The 21656-nt window shown below is 61.6% G+C and overlaps 1 protein-coding gene across 1 annotated transcript in view; it reads right to left on the bottom strand.

The window, feature by feature from the left end:
* Positions 1-21656, bottom strand: part of LOC140410232 (NACHT, LRR and PYD domains-containing protein 3-like) — a 197696-nt gene that overhangs the window by 42736 nt on the left and 133304 nt on the right. The window contains exon 13 of the mRNA XM_072498184.1: positions 15050-15220. Within this exon, the coding sequence (XP_072354285.1) occupies positions 15050-15220 (171 nt within the window). The remainder of the gene's footprint in view (positions 1-15049; positions 15221-21656) is intronic.

Below are 21656 nucleotides of genomic sequence, written 5' to 3' on the forward strand. Positions count from 1 at the left end.
CCCCAGCCCCGCCCCGCACTGACTACACACCCCAGCCCCACCCCGCACTGACTACACACCCCAGCCCCACCCCGCACTGACTGCACACCCCAGCCCCACCCCGACCACACACCCCAGCCCCGCCCCACACTGACTACACACCCCAGCCCCACCCCGCACTGACTACACACCCCAGCCCCACCCCGCACTGACTACACACCCCAGCCCCACCCCGCACTGACTACACACCCCAGCCCCATCCCGCACTGACTACACACCCCAGCCCCACCCCGCACTGACTGCACACCCCAGCCCCACCCCGCACTGACTACACACCCCAGCCCCGCCCCACACTGACTACACACCCCAGCCCCACCCCGCACTGACTACACACCCCAGCCCCATCCCGCACTGACTACACACCCCAGCCCCGCCCCGCACTGACTACACACCCCAGCCCCACCCCACACTGACTACACACCCCAGCCCCGCCCCGCACTGACTACACACCCCAGCCCCATCCCACACTGACTACACACCCCAGCCCCGCCCCGCACTGACTACACACCCCAGCCCCATCCCAGCACTGACCACACACCCCAGCCCCGCCCCGCACTGACTACACACCCCAGCCCCGCCCCGCACTGACTACACACCCCAGCCCCGCCCCGCACTGACTACACACCCCAGCCCCGCCCCGCACTGACTGCACACCCCAGCCCCACCCCGCACTGACTACACACCCCAGCCCCACCCCGCACTGACTACACACCCCAGCCCCGCCCCGCACTGACTACACACCCCAGCCCCACCCCGCACTGACTACACACCCCAGCCCCATCCCGCACTGACTACACACCCCAGCCCCACCCCGCACTGACTGCACACCCCAGCCCCACCCCGCACTGACTACACACCCCAGCCCCACCCCACACTGACTACACACCCCAGCCCCACCCCGCACTGACTACACACCCCAGCCCCATCCCACACTGACTACACACCCCAGCCCCGCCCCGCACTGACTACACACCCCAGCCCCACCCCACACTGACTACACACCCCAGCCCCGCCCCGCACTGACTACACACCCCAGCCCCATCCCACACTGACTACACACCCCAGCCCCGCCCCGCACTGACTACACACCCCAGCCCCATCCCAGCACTGACCACACACCCCAGCCCCGCCCCGCACTGACTACACACCCCAGCCCCGCCCCGCACTGACTACACACCCCAGCCCCGCCCCGCACTGACTACACACCCCAGCCCCGCCCCGCACTGACTGCACACCCCAGCCCCACCCCGCACTGACTACACACCCCAGCCCCACCCCGCACTGACTACACACCCCAGCCCCACCCCGCACTGACTACACACCCCAGCCCCACCCCGCACTGACTACACACCCCAGCCCCACCCCGCACTGACTACACACCCCAGCCCCACCCCGCACTGACTACACACCCCAGCCCCATCCCGCACTGACTACACACCCCAGCCCCACCCCGCACTGACTGCACACCCCAGCCCCACCCCGCACTGACTGCACACCCCAGCCCCACCCCGCACTGACTACACACCCCAGCCCCATCCCACACTGACTACACACCCCAGCCCCACCCCACACTGACTACACACCCCAGCCCCGCCCCGCACTGACTACACACCCCAGCCCCATCCCGCACTGACTACACACCCCAGCCCCGCCCCGCACTGACTACACACCCCAGCCCCATCCCAGCACTGACCACACACCCCAGCCCCGCCCCGCACTGACTACACACCCCAGCCCCATCCCAGCATTGACTACACACCCCAGCCCCGACCCGCACTGACTACACACCCCAGCCCCGCCCCGCACTGACTACACACCCCAGCCCCGCCCCGCACTGACTGCACACCCCAGCCCCACCCCGCACTGACTACACACCCCAGCCCCACCCCGCACTGACTACACACCCCAGCCCCACCCCGCACTGACTACACACCCCAGCCCCACCCCGCACTGACTACACACCCCAGCCCCACCCCGCACTGACTACACACCCCAGCCCCACCCCGCACTGACTACACACCCCAGCCCCATCCCGCACTGACTACACACCCCAGCCCCACCCCGCACTGACTGCACACCCCAGCCCCACCCCGCACTGACTACACACCCCAGCCCCGCCCCGCACTGACTACACACCCCAGCCCCACCCCGCACTGACTACACACCCCAGCCCCACCCCGCACTGACTACACACCCCAGCCCCACCCCGCACTGACTGCACACCCCAGCCCCACCCCGCACTGACTACACACCCCAGCCCCACCCCGCACTGACTACACACCCCAGCCCCACCCCGCACTGACTACACACCCCAGCCCCGCCCCGCACTGACTGCACGCCCCAGCCCCATCCCGCACTGACTACACACCCCAGCCCCGCCCCGCACTGACTACACACCCCAGCCCCACCCCGCACTGACTACACACCCCAGCCCCGCCCCGCACTGACTACACACCCCAGCCCCACCCCGCACTGACTACACACCCCAGCCCCACCCCGCACTGACTACACACCCCAGCCCCACCCCGCACAGACTACACACCCCAGCCCCACCCCACACTGACTACACACCCCAGCCCCACCCCGCACTGACTACACACCCCAGCCCCGCCCCGCACTGACTACACACCCCAGCCCCGCCCCGCACTGACTACACACCCCAGCCCCACCCCACACTGACTACACACCCCATCCCCACCCCGCACTGACTACACACCCCAGCCCCACCCCACACTGACTACACACCCCAGCCCCACCCCACACTGACTACACACCCCAGCCCCGCCCCGCACTGACTACACACCCCAGCCCCACCCCGCACTGACTACACACCCCAGCCCCACCCCACACTGACTACACAGCCCAGCCCCACCCCGCACTGACTACACACCCCAGGCCCACCCCACACTGACTACACACCCCAGCCCCGCCCCGCACTGACTACACACCCCAGCCCCGCCCCACACTGACTACACACCCCAGCCCCACCCCGCATTGACTACACACCCCAGCCCCACCCCACACTGACTACACACCCCAGCCCCACCCCGCACTGACTGCACACCCCAGCCCCACCCCGCACTGACTACACACCCCAGCCCCGCCCCGCACTGACTACACACCCCAGCCCCACCCCGCATTGACTACACACCCCAGCCCCACCCCACACTGACTACACACCCCAGCCCCACCCCGCACTGACTGCACACCCCAGCCCCGCCCCGCACTGACTACACACCCCAGCCCCACCCCGCACTGACTACACACCCCAGCCCCACCCCGCACTGACTACACACCCCAGCCCCACCCCGCACTGACTACACACCCCAGCACCGCCCCGCACTGACTACACACCCCAGCCCCACCCCGCACTGACTACACACCCCAGCCCCACCCCGCACTGACTACACACCCCAGCCCCACCCCGCACTGACTACACACCCCAGCCCCGCCCCGCACTGACTACACACCCCAGCCCCGCCCCGCACTGACTACACACCCCAGCCCCGCCCCGCACTGACTACACACCCCAGCCCCATCCCGCACTGACTACACACCCCAGCCCCGCCCCGCACTGACTACACACCCCAGCCCCATCCCACACTGACTACACACCCCAGTCCCGCCCCGCACTGACTACACACCCCAGCCCCATCCCACACTGACTACACACCCCAGCCCCACCCCGCACTGACTACACACCCCAGCCCCATCCCACACTGACTACACACCCCAGCCCCGCCCCGCACTGACTACACACCCCAGCCCCACCCCGCACTGACTACACACCTAAGCCCCACCCCGCACTGACTACACACCCCAGCCCCACCCCACACTGACTACACACCCCAGCCCCACCCCGCACGGACTACACACCCCAGCCCCACCCCGCACGGACTACACACCCCAGCCCCACCCCGCACTGACTACACACCCCAGCCCCGCCCCGCACTGACTACACACCCCAGCCCCACCGCACACTGACTACACACCCCAGCCCCGCCCCGCACTGACTACACACCCCAGCCCCACCCCGCACTGACTACACACCCCAGCCCCATCCCGCACTGACTACACACCCCAGCCCCATCCCACACTGACTACACACCCCAGCCCCACCCCGCACTGACTACACACCCCAGCCCCGCCCCGCACTGACTACACACCCCAGCCCCACCCCGCACTGACTACACACCCCAGCCCCATCCCGCACTGACTACACACCCCAGCCCCATCCCACACTGACTACACACCCCAGCCCCACCCCGCACGGACTACACACCCCAGCCCCACCCCGCACTGACTACACACCCCAGCCCCGCCCCGCACTGACTACACACCCCAGCCCCACCCCACACTGACTACACACCCCAGCCCCGCCCCGCACTGACTACACACCCCAGCCCCACCACGCACTGACTACACACCCCAGCCCCATCCCGCACTGACTACACACCCCAGCCCCATCCCGCACTGACTACACACCCAAGCCCCATCCCGCACTGACTACACACCCCAGCCCCATCCCACACTGACTACACACCCCAGCCCCGCCCCGCACTGACTACACACCCCAGCCCCACCCCACACTGACTACACACCCCAGCCCCGCCCCGCACTGACTACACACCCCAGCCCCACCCCGCACTGACTACACACCCCAGCCCCATCCCGCACTGACTACACACCCCAGCCCCATCCCACACTGACTACACACCCCAGCCCCACCCCGCACGGACTACACACCCCAGCCCCGCCCCGCACTGACTACACACCCCAGCCCCACCCCGCACTGACTACACACCCCAGCCCCACCCCACACTGACTACACACCCCAGCCCCGCCCCGCACTGACTACACACCCCAGCCCCACCCCGCACGGACTACACACCCCAGCCCCATCCCGCACTGACTACACACCCCAGCCCCGCCCCGCACTGACTACACACCCCAGCCCCGCCCCGCACTGACTACACACCCCAGCCCCATCCCGCACTGACTACACACCCCAGCCCCATCCCACACTGACTACACACCCCAGCCCCATCCCGCACTGACTACACACCCCAGCCCCGCCCCGCACTGACTACACACCCCAGCCCCACCCCGCACTGACTACACACCCCAGCCCCATCCCGCACTGACTACACACCCCAGCCCCGCCCCGCACTGACTGCACACCCCAGCCCCGCCCCACACTGACTACACACCCCAGCCCCACCCCGCACTGACTACACACCCCAGCCCCACCCCGCACTGACTACACACCCCAGCCCCGCCCCGCACTGACTAGACACCCCAGCCCCACCCCGCACTGACTACACACCCCAGCCCCACCCCACACTGACTGCACACCCCAGCCCCATCCCGCACTGACTACACACCCCAGCCCCACCCCGCACTGACTACACACCCCAGCCCCATCCCGCACTGACTACACACCCCAGCCCCACCCAGCACTGACTACACACCCCAGCCCCACCCCGCACTGACTACACACCCCAGCCCCGCCCCGCACTGACTACACACCCCAGCCCCACCCCGCACTGACTACACACCCCAGCCCCACCCCGCACTGACTACACACCCCAGCCCCACCCCGCACTGACTACACACCCCAGCCCCACCCAGCACTGACTACACACCCCAGCCCCATCCCGCACTGACTACACACCCCAGCCCCGCCCCGCACTGACTACACACCCCAGCCCCACCCCGCACTGACTACACACCCCAGCCCCATCCCGCACTGACTACACACCCCAGCCCCACGCCGCACTGACTACACACCCCAGCCCCATCCCGCACTGACTACACACCCCAGCCCCACCCCGCACTGACTACACACCCCAGCCCCACCCCGCACTGACTACACACCCCAGCCCCGCCCCACACTGACTACACACCCCAGCCCCACCCCGCACTGACTACACACCCCAGCCCCACCCCGCACTGACTACACACCCCAGCCCCGCCCCGCACTGACTACACACCCCAGCCCCACCCCGCACTGACTACACACCCCAGCCCCGCCCCGCACTGACTACACACCCCAGCCCCACCCCGCACTGACTACACACCCCAGCCCCGCCCCGCACTGACTACACACCCCAGCCCCATCCTGCACTGACTACACACCCCAGCCCCACCCCGCACTGACTACACACCCCAGCCCCACCCCGCACTGACCACACACCCCAGCCCCACCCCACACTGACTACACACCCCAGCCCCACCCCGCACTGACTACTCACCCCAGCCCCGCCCCGCACTGACTACACACCCCAGCCCCACCCCGCACTGACTACACACCCCAGCCCCACCCCACACTGACTACACACCCCAGCCTCATCCCGCACTGACTACACACCCCAGCCCCACCCCGCACTGACTACACACCCCAGCCCCACCCCGCACTGACTACACACCTCAGCCCCACCCCGCACTGACTACACACCCCAGCCCCACCCCACACTGACTACACACCCCAGCCTCATCCCGCACTGACTACACACCCCAGCCCCGCCCCGCACTGACTGCACACCCCAGCCCCATCCCGCACTGACTACACACCCCAGCCCCACCCCGCACTGACTACACACCCCAGCCCCATCCCGCACTGACTACACACCCCAGCCCCATCCCGCACTGACTACACACCCCAGCCCCGCCCCGCACTGACTACACACCCCAGCCCCACCCCGCACTGACTACACACCCCAGCCCCACCCCGCACTGACTACACACCCCAGCCCCATCCCGCACTGACTACACACCCCAGCCCCGCCCCGCACTGACTACACACCCCAGCCCCGCCCCGCACTGACTACACACCCCAGCCCCGCCCCGCACTGACTACACACCCCAGCCCCTCCCCGCACTGACTACACACCCCAGCCCCGCCCCGCACTGACTACACACTCCAGCCCCGCCCCGCACTGACTACACACCCCAGCCCCACCCCGCACTGACTACACACCCCAGCCCCACCCCGCACTGACTACACACCCCAGCCCCACCCCGCACTGACTACACACCCCAGCCCCACCCCACACTGACTACACACCCCAGCCCCACCCCGCACTGACTACACACCCCAGCCCCACCCCGCACTGACTACACACCCCAGCCCCACCCCGCACTGACTACACACCCCAGCCCCATCCCGCACTGACTACACACCCCAGCCCCGCCCCGCACTGACTACACACCCCAGCCCCATCCCGCACTGACTACACACCCCAGCCCCGCCCCGCACTGACTACACACCCCAGCCCCACCCCACACTGACTACACACCCCAGCCCCACCCCGCACTGACTACACACCCCAGCCCCATCCCACACTGACTACACACCCCAGCCCCGCCCCGCACTGACTACACACCCCAGCCCCATCCCACACTGACTACACACCCCAGCCCCACCCCGCACTGACTACACACCCCAGCCCCATCCCACACTGACTACACACCCCAGCCCCGCCCCGCACTGACTACACACCCCAGCCCCACCCCGCACTGACTACACACCCCAGCCCCACCCCGCACTGACTACACACCCCAGCCCCACCCCGCACTGACTACACACCCCAGCCCCACCCCTCACTGACTACACACCCCAGCCCCACCCCGCACGGACTACACACCCCAGCCCCACCCCGCACGGACTACACACCCCAGCCCCACCCCGCACTGACTACACACCCCAGCCCCGCCCCGCACTGACTACACACCCCAGCCCCACCCCGCACTGACTACACACCCCAGCCCCGCCCCGCACTGACTACACACCCCAGCCCCACCCCGCACTGACTACACACCCCAGCCCCATCCCGCACTGACTACACACCGCAGCCCCACCCCGCACGGACTACACACCCCAGCCCCACCCCGCACTGACTACACACCCCAGCCCCGCCCCGCACTGACTACACACCCCAGCCCCATCCCGCACTGACTACACACCCCAGCCCCGCCCCGCACTGACTACACACCCCAGCCCCGCCCCGCACTGACTACACACCCCAGCCCCACCCCGCACTGACTACACACCCCAGCCCCACCCCGCACTGACTACACACCCCAGCCCCGCCCCGCACTGACTGCACACCCCAGCCCCGCCCCACACTGACTACACACCCCAGCCCCACCCCGCACTGACTACACACCCCAGCCCCACCCCGCACTGACTACACACCCCAGCCCCCACCCCGCACTGACTACACACCCCAGCCCCACCCCGCACTGACTACACACCCCAGCCCCACCCCGCACTGACTACACACCCCAGCCCCGCCCCGCACTGACTACACACCCCAGCCCCGCCCCGCACTGACTACACACCCCAGCCCCACCCCGCACTGACTCCACACCCCAGCCCCACCCCGCACTGACTACACACCCCAGCCCCGCCCCGCACTGACTACACACCCCAGCCCCACCCCGCACTGACTACACACCACAGCCCCACCCCGCACTGACTACACACCCCAGCCCCACCCCACACTGACTGCACACCCCAGCCCCATCCCGCACTGACTACACACCCCAGCCCCGCCCCGCACTGACTACACACCCCAGCCCCGTCCCGCACTGACTACACACCCCAGCCCCACCCCGCACTGACTACACACCCCAGCCCCATCCCGCACTGACTACACACCCCAGCCCCACCCAGCACTGACTACACACCCCAGCCCCACCCCGCACTGACTACACACCCCAGCCCCGCCCCGCACTGACTACACACCCCAGCCCCGCCCCGCACTGACTACACACCCCAGCCCCACCCCGCACTGACTACACACCCCAGCCCCACCCCGCACTGACTACACACCCTAGCCCCACCCAGCACTGACTACACACCCCAGCCCCATCCCGCACTGACTACACACCCCAGCCCCGCCCCGCACTGACTACACACCCCAGCCCCATCCCGCACTGACTACACACCCCAGCCCCACCCCGCACTGACTACACACCCCAGCCCCATCCCGCACTGACTACACACCCCAGCCCGCCCCGCACTGACTACACACCCCAGCCCCACCCCGCACTGACTACACACCCCAGCCCCGCCCCGCACTGACTACACACCCCAGCCCCACCCCGCACTGACTACACACCCCAGCCCCGCCCCGCACTGACTACACACCCCAGCCCCATCCTGCACTGACTACACACCCCAGCCCCACCCCGCACTGACTACACACCCCAGCCCCACCCCGCACTGACCACACACCCCAGCCCCACCCCACACTGACTACACACCCCAGCCCCACCCCGCACTGACTACTCACCCCAGCCCCGCCCCGCACTGACTACACACCCCAGCCCCACCCCGCACTGACTACACACCCCAGCCCCACCCCACACTGACTACACACCCCAGCCTCATCCCGCACTGACTACACACCCCAGCCCCACCCCGCACTGACTACACACCCCAGCCCCACCCCGCACTGACTACACACCCCAGCCCCACCCCACACTGACTACACACCCCAGCCTCATCCCGCACTGACTACACACCCCAGCCCCGCCCCGCACTGACTACACACCCCAGCCCCATCCCGCACTGACTACACACCCCAGCCCCACCCCGCACTGACTACACACCCCAGCCCCATCCCGCACTGACTACACACCCCAGCCCCGCCCCGCACTGACTACACACCCCAGCCCCACCCCGCACTGACTACACACCCCAGCCCCGCCCCGCACTGACTACACACCCCAGCCCCATCCCGCACTGACTACACACCCCAGCCCCATCCCGCACTGACTACACACCCCAGCCCCACCCCACACTGACTACACACCCCAGCCCCACCCCGCACTGACTACACACCCCAGCCCCACCCCACACTGACTACACACCCCAGCCCCGCCCCGCACTGACTACACACCCCAGCCCCGCCCCGCACTGACTACACACCCCAGCCCCACCCCGCACTGACTACTCACCCCAGCCCCGCCCCGCACTGACTACACACCCCAGCCCCACCCCGCACTGACTACACACCCCAGCCCCACCCCACACTGACTACACACCCCAGCCCCACCCCGCACTGACTACACACCCCAGCCCCACCCCACACTGACTACACACCCCAGCCCCACCCCGCACTGACTACACACCCCAGCCCCGCCCCGCACTGACTACACACTCCAGCCCCACCCCGCACTGACCACACACCCCAGCCCCACCCCGCACTGACTACACACCCCAGCCCCACCCCGCACTGACTACACACCCCAGCCCCACCCCGCACTGACTACACACCCCAGCCCCACCCCGACCACACACCCCAGCCCCGCCCCACACTGACTACACACCCCAGCCCCGCCCCGCACTGACTACACACCCCAGCCCCGCCCCGCACTGACTACACACCCCAGCCCCACCCCGCACTGACTACACACCCCAGCCCCATCCCACACTGACTACACACCCCAGCCCCACCCCGCACTGACTGCACACCCCAGCCCCACCCCGCACTGACTACACACCCCAGCCCCGCCCCGCACTGACTACACACTCCAGCCCCACCCCGCACTGACTACACACCCCAGCCCCACCCCGACCACACACCCCAGCCCCGCCCCACACTGACTACACACCCCAGCCCCGCCCCGCACTGACTACACACCCCAGCCCCGCCCCGCACTGACTACACACCCCAGCCCCACCCCGCACTGACTACACACCCCAGCCCCATCCCACACTGACTACACACCCCAGCCCCACCCCGCACTGACTGCACACCCCAGCCCCACCCCGCACTGACTACACACCCCAGCCCCGCCCCGCACTGACTACACACCTCAGCCCTGCCCCGCACTGACTACACACTCCAGCCCCACCCCGCACTGACTACACACCCCAGCCCCACCCCGCACTGACTACACACCCCAGCCCCGCCCCGCACTGACTACACACTCCAGCCCCACCCCGCACTGACTACACACCCCAGCCCCGCCCCGCACTGACTACACACCCCAGCCCCACCCCGCACTGACTACACACCCCAGCCCCACCCCGCACTGACTACACACCCCAGCCCCACCCCGCACTGACTACACACCCCAGCCCCGCCCCGCACTGACTACACACCCCAGCCCCATCCCGCATTGACTACACACCCCAGCCCCGCCCCGCTCTGACTACACACCCCAGCCCCACCCCGCACTGACTACACACCCCAGCCCCACCCCACACTGACTACACACCCCAGCCCCACCCCGCACTGACTACACACCCCAGCCCCGCCCCGCACTGACTACACACCCCAGCCCCATCCCGCATTGACTACACACCCCAGCCCCACCCCGCACTGACTACACACCCCAGCCCCACCCCGCACTGACCACACACCCCAGCCCCGCCCCGCACTGACTACACACCCCAGCCCCACCCCGCACTGACCACACACCCCAGCCCCGCCCCGCACTGACTACACACCCCAGCCCCACCCCGCACTGACTACACACCCCAGCCCCACCCCGCACTGACTACACACCCCAGCCCCGCCCCGCACTGACTACACACCCCAGCCCCGCCCCGCACTGACTACACACCCCAGCCCCACCCCGCACTGACTACACACCCCAGCCCCACCCCGCACTGACTACACACCCCAGCCCCACCCCGCACTGACTACACACCCCAGCCCCACCCCGCACTGACTACACACCCCAGCCCCGCCCCGCACTGACTACACACCCCAGCCCCACCCCGCACTGACTACACACCCCAGCCCCACCCCGCACTGACTACACACCCCAGCCCCGCCCCGCACTGACTACACACTCCAGCCCCACCCCGCACTGACCACACACCCCAGCCCCACCCCGCACTGACTACACACCCCAGCCCCACCCCGCACTGACTACACACCCCAGCCCCACCCCGCACTGACTACACACCCCAGCCCCACCCCGACCACACACCCCAGCCCCGCCCCACACTGACTACACACCCCAGCCCCGCCCCGCACTGACTACACACCCCAGCCCCGCCCCGCACTGACTACACACCCCAGCCCCACCCCGCACTGACTACACACCCCAGCCCCATCCCACACTGACTACACACCCCAGCCCCACCCCGCACTGACTGCACACCCCAGCCCCACCCCGCACTGACTACACACCCCAGCCCCGCCCCGCACTGACTACACACTCCAGCCCCACCCCGCACTGACCACACACCCCAGCCCCACCCCGCACTGACTACACACCCCAGCCCCACCCCGCACTGACTACACACCCCAGCCCCACCCCGCACTGACTACACACCCCAGCCCCGCCCCGCACTGACTACACACCTCAGCCCTGCCCCGCACTGACTACACACTCCAGCCCCACCCCGCACTGACTGCACACCCCAGCCCCACCCCGCACTGACTACACACCCCAGCCCCGCCCCGCACTGACTACACACTCCAGCCCCACCCCGCACTGACTACACACCCCAGCCCCGCCCCGCACTGACTACACACCCCAGCCCCACCCCGCACTGACTACACACCCCAGCCCCACCCCGCACTGACTACACACCCCAGCCCCACCCCGCACTGACTACACACCCCAGCCCCGCCCCGCACTGACTACACACCCCAGCCCCATCCCGCATTGACTACACACCCCAGCCCCGCCCCGCTCTGACTACACACCCCAGCCCCACCCCGCACTGACTACACACCCCAGCCCCACCCCACACTGACTACACACCCCAGCCCCACCCCGCACTGACTACACACCCCAGCCCCGCCCCGCACTGACTACACACCCCAGCCCCATCCCGCATTGACTACACACCCCAGCCCCACCCCGCACTGACTACACACCCCAGCCCCACCCCGCACTGACCACACACCCCAGCCCCGCCCCGCACTGACTACACACCCCAGCCCCACCCCGCACTGACCACACACCCCAGCCCCGCCCCGCACTGACTACACACCCCAGCCCCACCCCGCACTGACTACACACCCCAGCCCCACCCCGCACTGACTACACACCCCAGCCCCGCCCCGCACTGACTACACACCCCAGCCCCGCCCCGCACTGACTACACACCCCAGCCCCACCCCGCACTGACTACACACCCCAGCCCCACCCCGCACTGACTACACACCCCAGCCCCACCCCGCACTGACTACACACCCCAGCCCCACCCCGCACTGACTACACACCCCAGCCCCGCCCCGCACTGACTACACACCCCAGCCCCACCCCGCACTGACTACACACCCCAGCCCCACCCCGCACTGACTACACACCCCAGCCCCGCCCCGCACTGACTACACACCCCAGCCCCACCCCGCACTGACTACACACCCCAGCCCCATCCCGCACTGACTACACACCCCAGCCCCATCCCGCACTGACTACACACCCCAGCCCCGCCCCGCACTGACTACACACCCCAGCCCCGCCCCGCACTGACTACACACCCCAGCCCCACCCCACACTGACTACACACCCCAGCCCCGCCCTGCACTGACTACACACCCCAGCCCCACCCCGCATTGACTACACACCCCAGCCCCATCCCGCACTGACTACACACCCCAGCCCCATCCCGCACTGACTACACACCCCAGCCCCGCCCCGCACTGACTACACACCCCAGCCCCGCCCCGCACTGACTACACACCCCAGCCCCGCCCCGCACTGACTACACACCACAGCCCCACCCCGCACTGACTACACACCCCAGCCCCATCCCACACCGACTACGCACCGCAGCCCCATCCCACACCGACTACACACCCCAGCCCCACCCCGCACTGACTACACACCCCAGCCCCATCCCACACCGACTACACACCCCAGCCCCACCCCGCACTGACTACACACCCCAGCCCCACCCCGCACTGACTACACACCCCAGCCCCGCCCCGCACTGACTACACACCCCAGCCCCGTCCCGCACTGACTACACACCCCAGCCCCACCCCGCACTGACTACACACCCCAGCCCCACCCCGCACCGACTACACACCCCAGCCCCACCCCGCACTGACTACACACCCCAGCCCCACCCCGCACTGACTACACACCCCAGCCCCGCCCCGCACTGACTGCACACCCCAGCCCCGCCCCGCACTGACTACACACCCCAGCCCCGCCCCGCACTGACTACACACCCCAGCCCCGTCCCGCACTGACTACACACCCCAGCCCCGCCCCACACTGACTGCACACCCCAGCCCCGCCCCGCACTGACTACACACCCCAGCCCCGCCCCGCACTGACTACACACCCCAGCCCCATCCCACACCGACTACGCACCGCAGCCCCATCCCACACCGACTACACACCCCAGCCCCACCCCGCACTGACTACACACCCCAGCCCCATCCCACACCGACTACACACCCCAGCCCCACCCCGCACTGACTACACACCCCAGCCCCACCCCGCACTGACTACACACCCCAGCCCCGCCCCGCACTGACTACACACCCCAGCCCCGTCCCGCACTGACTACACACCCCAGCCCCACCCCGCACTGACTACACACCCCAGCCCCACCCCGCACCGACTACACACCCCAGCCCCACCCCGCACTGACTACACACCCCAGCCCCGCCCCGCACTGACTACACACCCCAGCCCCGTCCCGCACTGACTACACACCCCAGCCCCGCCCCGCACTGACTACACACCCCAGCCCAGATACCTCCTGAACACAGAAAAAATGACAGGCGTATTTTTCTTACGTTCAACTTTCCGGCCCAAGGCTGAAAAACTCCGGAACACGCTGCAGTGCACCATTCACACCCGGCCCAAGTCACCAGGTGGAGCAAGGAAGGTGCGGCGGCGTTTCAGGGTAAATGGCTGACAGCGGAATGGCAATCCGAATCTGATTACAACCCAACGCATGTTATGGCTCTATCATTGGCACTGCTGATAATAGACAGTTTTTATTCATTATTCTAATAGCAGCACCTAAAATATATTAGATATCCACTTATTATACACAAAATCTGGTATTTACCTTAGTTTCTGTATTTTACACTCCGGATTCCTCAGGGCCACAGACAGTAGTTTCACTCCTGAATCTCTCAGTTTATTATTCCCCAGGTTCAGATCGGTAAGTGACCGGTTTGTACTGAGAGCGGAGGCAAGTTCCTCGGCAGAAGAATCTGTGAGATCGTTATTATCCAGCCTGGAGATCAGAGAGACAGAGAGAGCAATAACAGAAATCAAGGTAAATCCCCAGTATTTTTCAAAATACCATTATTCAAAATAACAATGAACAGTTTCGGCTACTCAAGGCATCACGACTTCCATTTATACAAAAGGCAAAATGCTATTGATGCTGTAAATCTGAAATTGAATATAATATACCGGCAATATTCTGCAGGTCATTTCCACGAGGGAGAGAAACAGAGTTTCAATTTGATGAGATTTTATTAGAAGTGGGAAATAACAGCAAATTAAATAATTTTAAGTGACAGGGAAATGGAGATGGGCGCGGTGGTGGGTGACAAGGATAGAACAAAATGAAAGTGCAGAAGTGATTAAATAATAAAAAGGATGATGGTGCAAGGCATAAGTGCAGGATCCCCATGTCCTTACCCTGAGTCGGGATGGTCAGTGTCTCGCGAATGGAGCTTTGAATGAGGATGAAGATAATGTCTGGGAATCAACCAGTATTTGGACCAGAAGCTGGAGATGTGGCAGTGGTTATGTACTTTAGACAAAGGATCACTGTCATCTTTCTCCATTAAACAAAGACAATTTGTTATGTATAGCTTGAGGGACACTACTTAGCAAACATGTGGCAAGAGGAGGAGGCAAAACCTCAAACTACCATAGTTGGAATGGAGGTCAAAACGCCTGACATTAACGTAATTCTACATCACCAGCCACCAACTGAGCTAACCAACTCCAGACTACAGCCAGAACTGACCAATTAATGTGTGAGAGGGGAAGGGAAACCGTGCACTCAGACAGCGCAGCCAGAATCACAACACAGTTGTAACAGAGCAAGAGGAGGCCATTTAGCCCATGCTATTTGCATTGGCGCTCTCAGTGAACAATTAACAAAGTGTCATTCCCCCACCTTCTAACCGTCACTCTGCGCATTCTTTCTTTTCAGATTACCGTCCAATTCCCTTAGGAATGCATGAATTCAACGTGGTCTCCACCACACTCTCAGACAGCATTCCAGACCTTAAATCACTCACTGCGGGGGAGCGTCCCGGGCCAGGCAATGCTGACATCATATTTAAAGGCAGCCAGAAGTACTTTCAAAGGCAGCTGCTCTGCAGGGACCAGTGAGGTGGTCCTGCTTACTAAACAAAGGATTGAAATGACAGGAAGAAAATTAAAGGTTGCTCTCCATTTCAGTGACACGTCCCTGGAGGTGTTCCTCCAGGCGGCTCTGGTTTGGAAGGAAGTCCTGTTCCTTGAGTGTGGGAGAAAAACATCAGTCCGTCAATCCAAGCAAGTCTGGATGGAAGTTACTGAGGATCTGGTCATGCAATGGCGACGCAGTCACAGTTTGGCAAAAGGGTCAATAATTTTATATGTTCTGGAAAGGTGAGTGCAGCACAGAGTACAAAACTTACAGCATTCCATGTGAATAAGGATGAATATGAAATAGGTAGAAAGGTCAACCCCATCCAGCCAGTGGCAATGCCCAGACAGCAGCATTGACTGTCAGAGACATGTCAGCCTCCCTATGAAGGATCTCAATCACTGCCATTATGGAGTGGTCACAGGCAGGATACATCCCTAAGGAGACATGATAGACAGTCAGGCTGCCACCTGCATAGGGCAGTGTGCATCTTTGATGGATGAATATAAGGGGGGGTACCAATGAATAGGGTGTAATTACAACACTTTATTAGGCAGATAATAACTAGAGTCATTTAGGGAGTCTTAGGGATTTTTTGAACATATCTATAGTATATTAGAACAGTAGAAGAAAATTCCAATCAGGATAAAGACACCAACCAGCGGGGTGGGGCTGGGGTGTGTAGTCAGTGTGGGATGGGACTTGTGTCTCAAAAAATTCTTTCTGTGAAAAAGCATTTTGTAAATTTTAACCAAGGCCACTCCGAGCTTGGCATAATTGTCATGATATGCAAACATGCAACCAATGAACAGTCAGAATAGGACACAACCAATGGGCAGTCAGGACACTCAAGAGGTGGCATCACCACAAGGGGGCATGACATAAGCACTATAAAAGGGATGAGGCACTCACACCCTGCCTCTTTCCCCAAACAGACATCTAGAGAGTTAGACAGGGTTAATCAGCAGCATCACACCCCAGCACGTGGCTTAGAGCAAGCTGGCACAGTTAGACTGAGTTACTACAGTTAGATTAGCAGAGAGTCAAACTCATTTGAGAACTGTGTTAATAGTTCAATAAACACGTTGAACTCATTTCAGAGTCTGGAGCATCCTTTAGTTAGACTGCATCAAGTAGCAGCCTGTGTTATCCGAAGCAGCGCAACACAACAGTAAGTTGATAAGGAAAGGTACGAATCCTGTTGTGATTACGAAGGAAGAATCTGTCCGAAACATTCAGTCATATATTCTCCCTTCCCTTGTGCTAGCGAGTTAGGAACAGTAACATTTAAAATGTGGCAAATAAATTTACTGTTTCTGTTTTGACACATGCGAGTAAGAGGTTTGTTACTGTCGTGTTCAGTTCTGTGAAAAATGTTTAAAATCAGTTCGGATAGGAAGCTAAACTTCATTTAATGTCAAACTGTGTTTAAAAGAAATTCAAACCGCTAGGATTCAAGAGATAGGTTTGAAATTAAGCTATATGTTTAGAAATTGTTAGGCCAGTCTGTGCCCAACCCCCCCAAAAAATAAGACGACAGTTTGGCAGCAATCCAATTTGAACTTCCCAGCACATTTGAGTTTAAAAAACTGTTGAGATTCTGTTAATACATTTCACAAATTATTTCTTGAAACTTTAGTCGAGGAGCCAATGTTGGAAATTACAGGGGAAAAGGGTCGACAAAAGAAACTGAGGCAAAATTGAAGCAAACGGAACAAGAGAAGTTTTTTTTACATTACGCGAAAGAACGCAAACTCGTGCCAGGCCTCTCCGCCCATTCCACGCCCTTTTAGGTTCTGTACAAAAAGAAAATGACCATTTCAGATAACAGCTGATTTGTTTTGCCCGGAAACTTGCGTGACTATGATTATGTATCTGTCTATGTTCATTCATAGGAGGTTTAATTGTGGACTTGTGCGGATGCAACAACACCAGTTAATTGTGAAAATTTGAAGCATACTCCGGAGGAATTTGCAATAAGTGTGATAATTCTACTGCATTTGTCACATCCCCCCACAAGGAACAAATGTTGTTGTTGATGATAATTTGTTTGGTTGGGAAAACGCCTGATATTTTGAATCAAGAAAAAATGGTGATGCCTATAAAATCAGGCATTGGAAATTGACTTAAATGGAACAAAATAATTTCAGTTCTAATGAAGTTAAAAGGGTAATTGGGACAACAGAAATGTTCGTTGTGATAGTTTCAGGCGGCGAGATGTCGACGAGACATTGCACCAGCTGATTGTGTGCCTGAACAAAATGTAAAACAGTCTGTTTCCCACAATCTAAATCCCAACTAGTCACAAGTGAGGTGAAGATAATTCGGAAAACAGTAAGGAATCAAGTTCACAGCCCACATTATAGCTCAAATGCTGTGTGAAAAGGCAACAAAAACAGAGAGAAATGAAGTGCAAATTCTTTTCTGTAGAATTGAATCCGTTGAGTGTCTGTAAGTACTGTTTTGTTTCAGCAAACTAATGATTTGATAACCCCCTGTCCTCTGGCCTTGTATGTCGTTTAGGTTTGATTCCTTGCTTGTTTAATGTGAGTGTCGCATATTTCTAGGGGTACTTATGTAGCCACGTAAAATGGCTGCGTTCCGATTAATCTGGCCAAAACCCAGTTTAAAATGGCTAACCCGAAAGACTGCTGGGAAAAGCAGCTAACAAGACACAAGCAGGCAGCTGCAGACAGTATTGCATATTCGGCTCTGGGGAAGTTAGCCCAGATCGATACTCAGGGCTATCAACAGCCCATCAACCCAGGTATTTGCAGTTGCATTCAGGACTGTTTGCAGCCCATCTATCCAGACATCTGCAGTTTAATCGGCTATCCCCGGGAACAATTGCAACGTATTAGCAATTGAATACCGTGCCAGACCTGTCGGCGCCTGCAGTGGCCGAAACAAAGAAAGGTGAGCGACCACCCCCCGATCGAGGAATCGCCTCACCATTGGACACATCGACACCAGAGACTGGGGACAGAATCCAATCACTTGGGACTCAGGGTCAAGGGCCGCCCCGGGAGGCGGGAAGCCCCTGGGCCCTATAAAAGTGGGGGTCCAAGTTCAGATCTCTCTCTCTCTCCTCTTCGCCTGCTCGAGACCTTCGCAAGAACAGCAACCGGCAACAGTAAGTTTGAATCCAGCGATCGCTATCCGGTAGAGACACCTAGCCACCGACCTGTAGCAGCCTTTTGAACCCCGCGGGCCAGATCTGATTGGACAAGCCATTCGTTTCCCTGACCTGGTGGGCTCTTCCTAAGTTAAGTATTGGCCAGTAGTGATAGGTTTGTTATATAGAAAGTAGTATTAGGGTATTAATATTGCTTGTTGTATATAATAAATGACTGTTGTTTTAATCCTTACTAAGCGGTGTGCTGTGTTATTAATCATAACCTGAACTTGAACCACGTGGCGGTATCATAAAGATACCTGGCGACTCGTGAGCAAAGGTGACGTAATCAGAGCAAATAGACTAAGGTTAAAAAGAGCAACACTTAGAATTGTGAAAGTGATCCTGCGTCTGTCTAAATTTGAAGGAAGGAATGGTGAGTTTGCAGTTTTCAGCCTTTGGGGTTCTATAGCTGCGAGAGAACATTGAGAATAAACTATTTGAATTTTTTAGCAGTGAGGAGTGTGTTTTGCTTTTGTCTGATGTGAACGTTCATGGGTTTGTTTTATTATTGGTTTTGGCAGATAAAAAAATGAGAATATGAGTCAAAGTGACTCCGGAAGACTGGGACCCATCCTGAATCCCAGAGAAGCTTAAGGAATGTTCGGATAAACGAATGAATGGAAAAGAGAAGATAGAAATATTGATTTGTGTAAATGTTACCTTGATATTTGTCAGTCAGGGAAATCAGAGGTAGGGCAGTTTACTCATCAAAAGGGACAATTACTAAAGGAACACGGGGCACTTTGAAACAGACTTGCCGACAACAGAAAAGTGAGTAAACTCTTTCTGGCAGAAGCTCGGAGCTTAGACTGAGAAATTAATCAATTCCACCTCAAGCACACTGGACCCCTGTATTTTGTTTAGAACATGGATCTGGAGGGGCTTCCGGTGACAGGGATGTGCTGAGGGGACGCACGAAAGGTGGTTCTACTCATGGAAATTCGAAATTCTGCACTTTTACCCAAAATAGCTCAGGAAACCCAGCGGCGAAAAACCCACCATCCTCCAACACCACCAAAACGAACGAAACATGCCAGGCCTCAACAATCTGAGGAGCGGAAAGGACAGCAGAGGCAGTAAAAACCTGGCGAGCAAGATAGAGTTGATGGCGAGGATGCAGGACGACGAGGCACCCGTCACACCCGAACGGGATAGACACCCAAAACATAAGCTGGGCTACATCCCGATGAATGAATGGCGGGAATTCCTAACACAGCAACTCCAAGAGCTCAACGAGGCCATCCAACTTGAAATGACGGCGACGGCGAAAGTAGTGGTAATGGAGGCACTGGTCACCCTCGAAGCAGCATTGGAAAAGACAGAACGGCGTCTAGAGACGCAGGAGGCAACAATCAGAGAGCTGGAGAAGGCCGTGACCGAACAGACCAATTGGATCGCCTCACTGGAGACAGAGAATGAAAGGCTGGTGGTGATGCAAGGGACACTAATGGGGAAGGTTGAGGACCTAGAAAATCGATCACATCGCCAAAACCGATCAGCCATATCAGCTTTTTGAGCCAGCCACCAGCCCACAGCACACGCCCCTCCGGGTCCACCCTCGGATGTCTGCCACCATCTCTCCCTTCCCAGCTGCGCCACGCCAACCACACTCATGTGAGCAACCCCCCTACCCCCAACAAAGAACCAACCCCAGCCTCCTCCCCACACCTTCCTCCTGACGACCCGCCTACTTAACTTCCGTTAACTAACCTGCTCAGCTAGCATGGTGGCTCCCTCCCAAGGCCTCTAGCTTCCCTTCCCCCTCCTGTCCACTCCTCTCCCCTCCTCCCAACTACCCCCTCCAATCCACTCCTCTCCCCTCCTCCCAACCACCCTCTCCAATCCACTCCTCTCCCCTCCTCCCAACCACCCTCTCCAGTCCACTTCTCTCCCCTCCTCCCAAGCACCCCCTCCAGTCCACTCCTCTCCCCTCCTCCCAACCACCACCTCCAGTCCACTCCTCTCCCCTCCTCCCAACCACCCTCTCCAGTCCACTCCTCTCCCCTCCTCCCAAGCACCCCCTCCAGTCCACTCCTCTCCCCTCCTCCCAACCACCACCTCCAGTCCACTCCTCTCCCCTCCTCCCAACCACCACCTCCAGTCCACTCCTCTCCCCTCTTC

The sequence above is a fragment of the Scyliorhinus torazame genome, chromosome 4 (genome assembly GCF_047496885.1).
Source record: "Scyliorhinus torazame isolate Kashiwa2021f chromosome 4, sScyTor2.1, whole genome shotgun sequence".
NCBI lineage: Eukaryota > Metazoa > Chordata > Chondrichthyes > Carcharhiniformes > Scyliorhinidae > Scyliorhinus > Scyliorhinus torazame.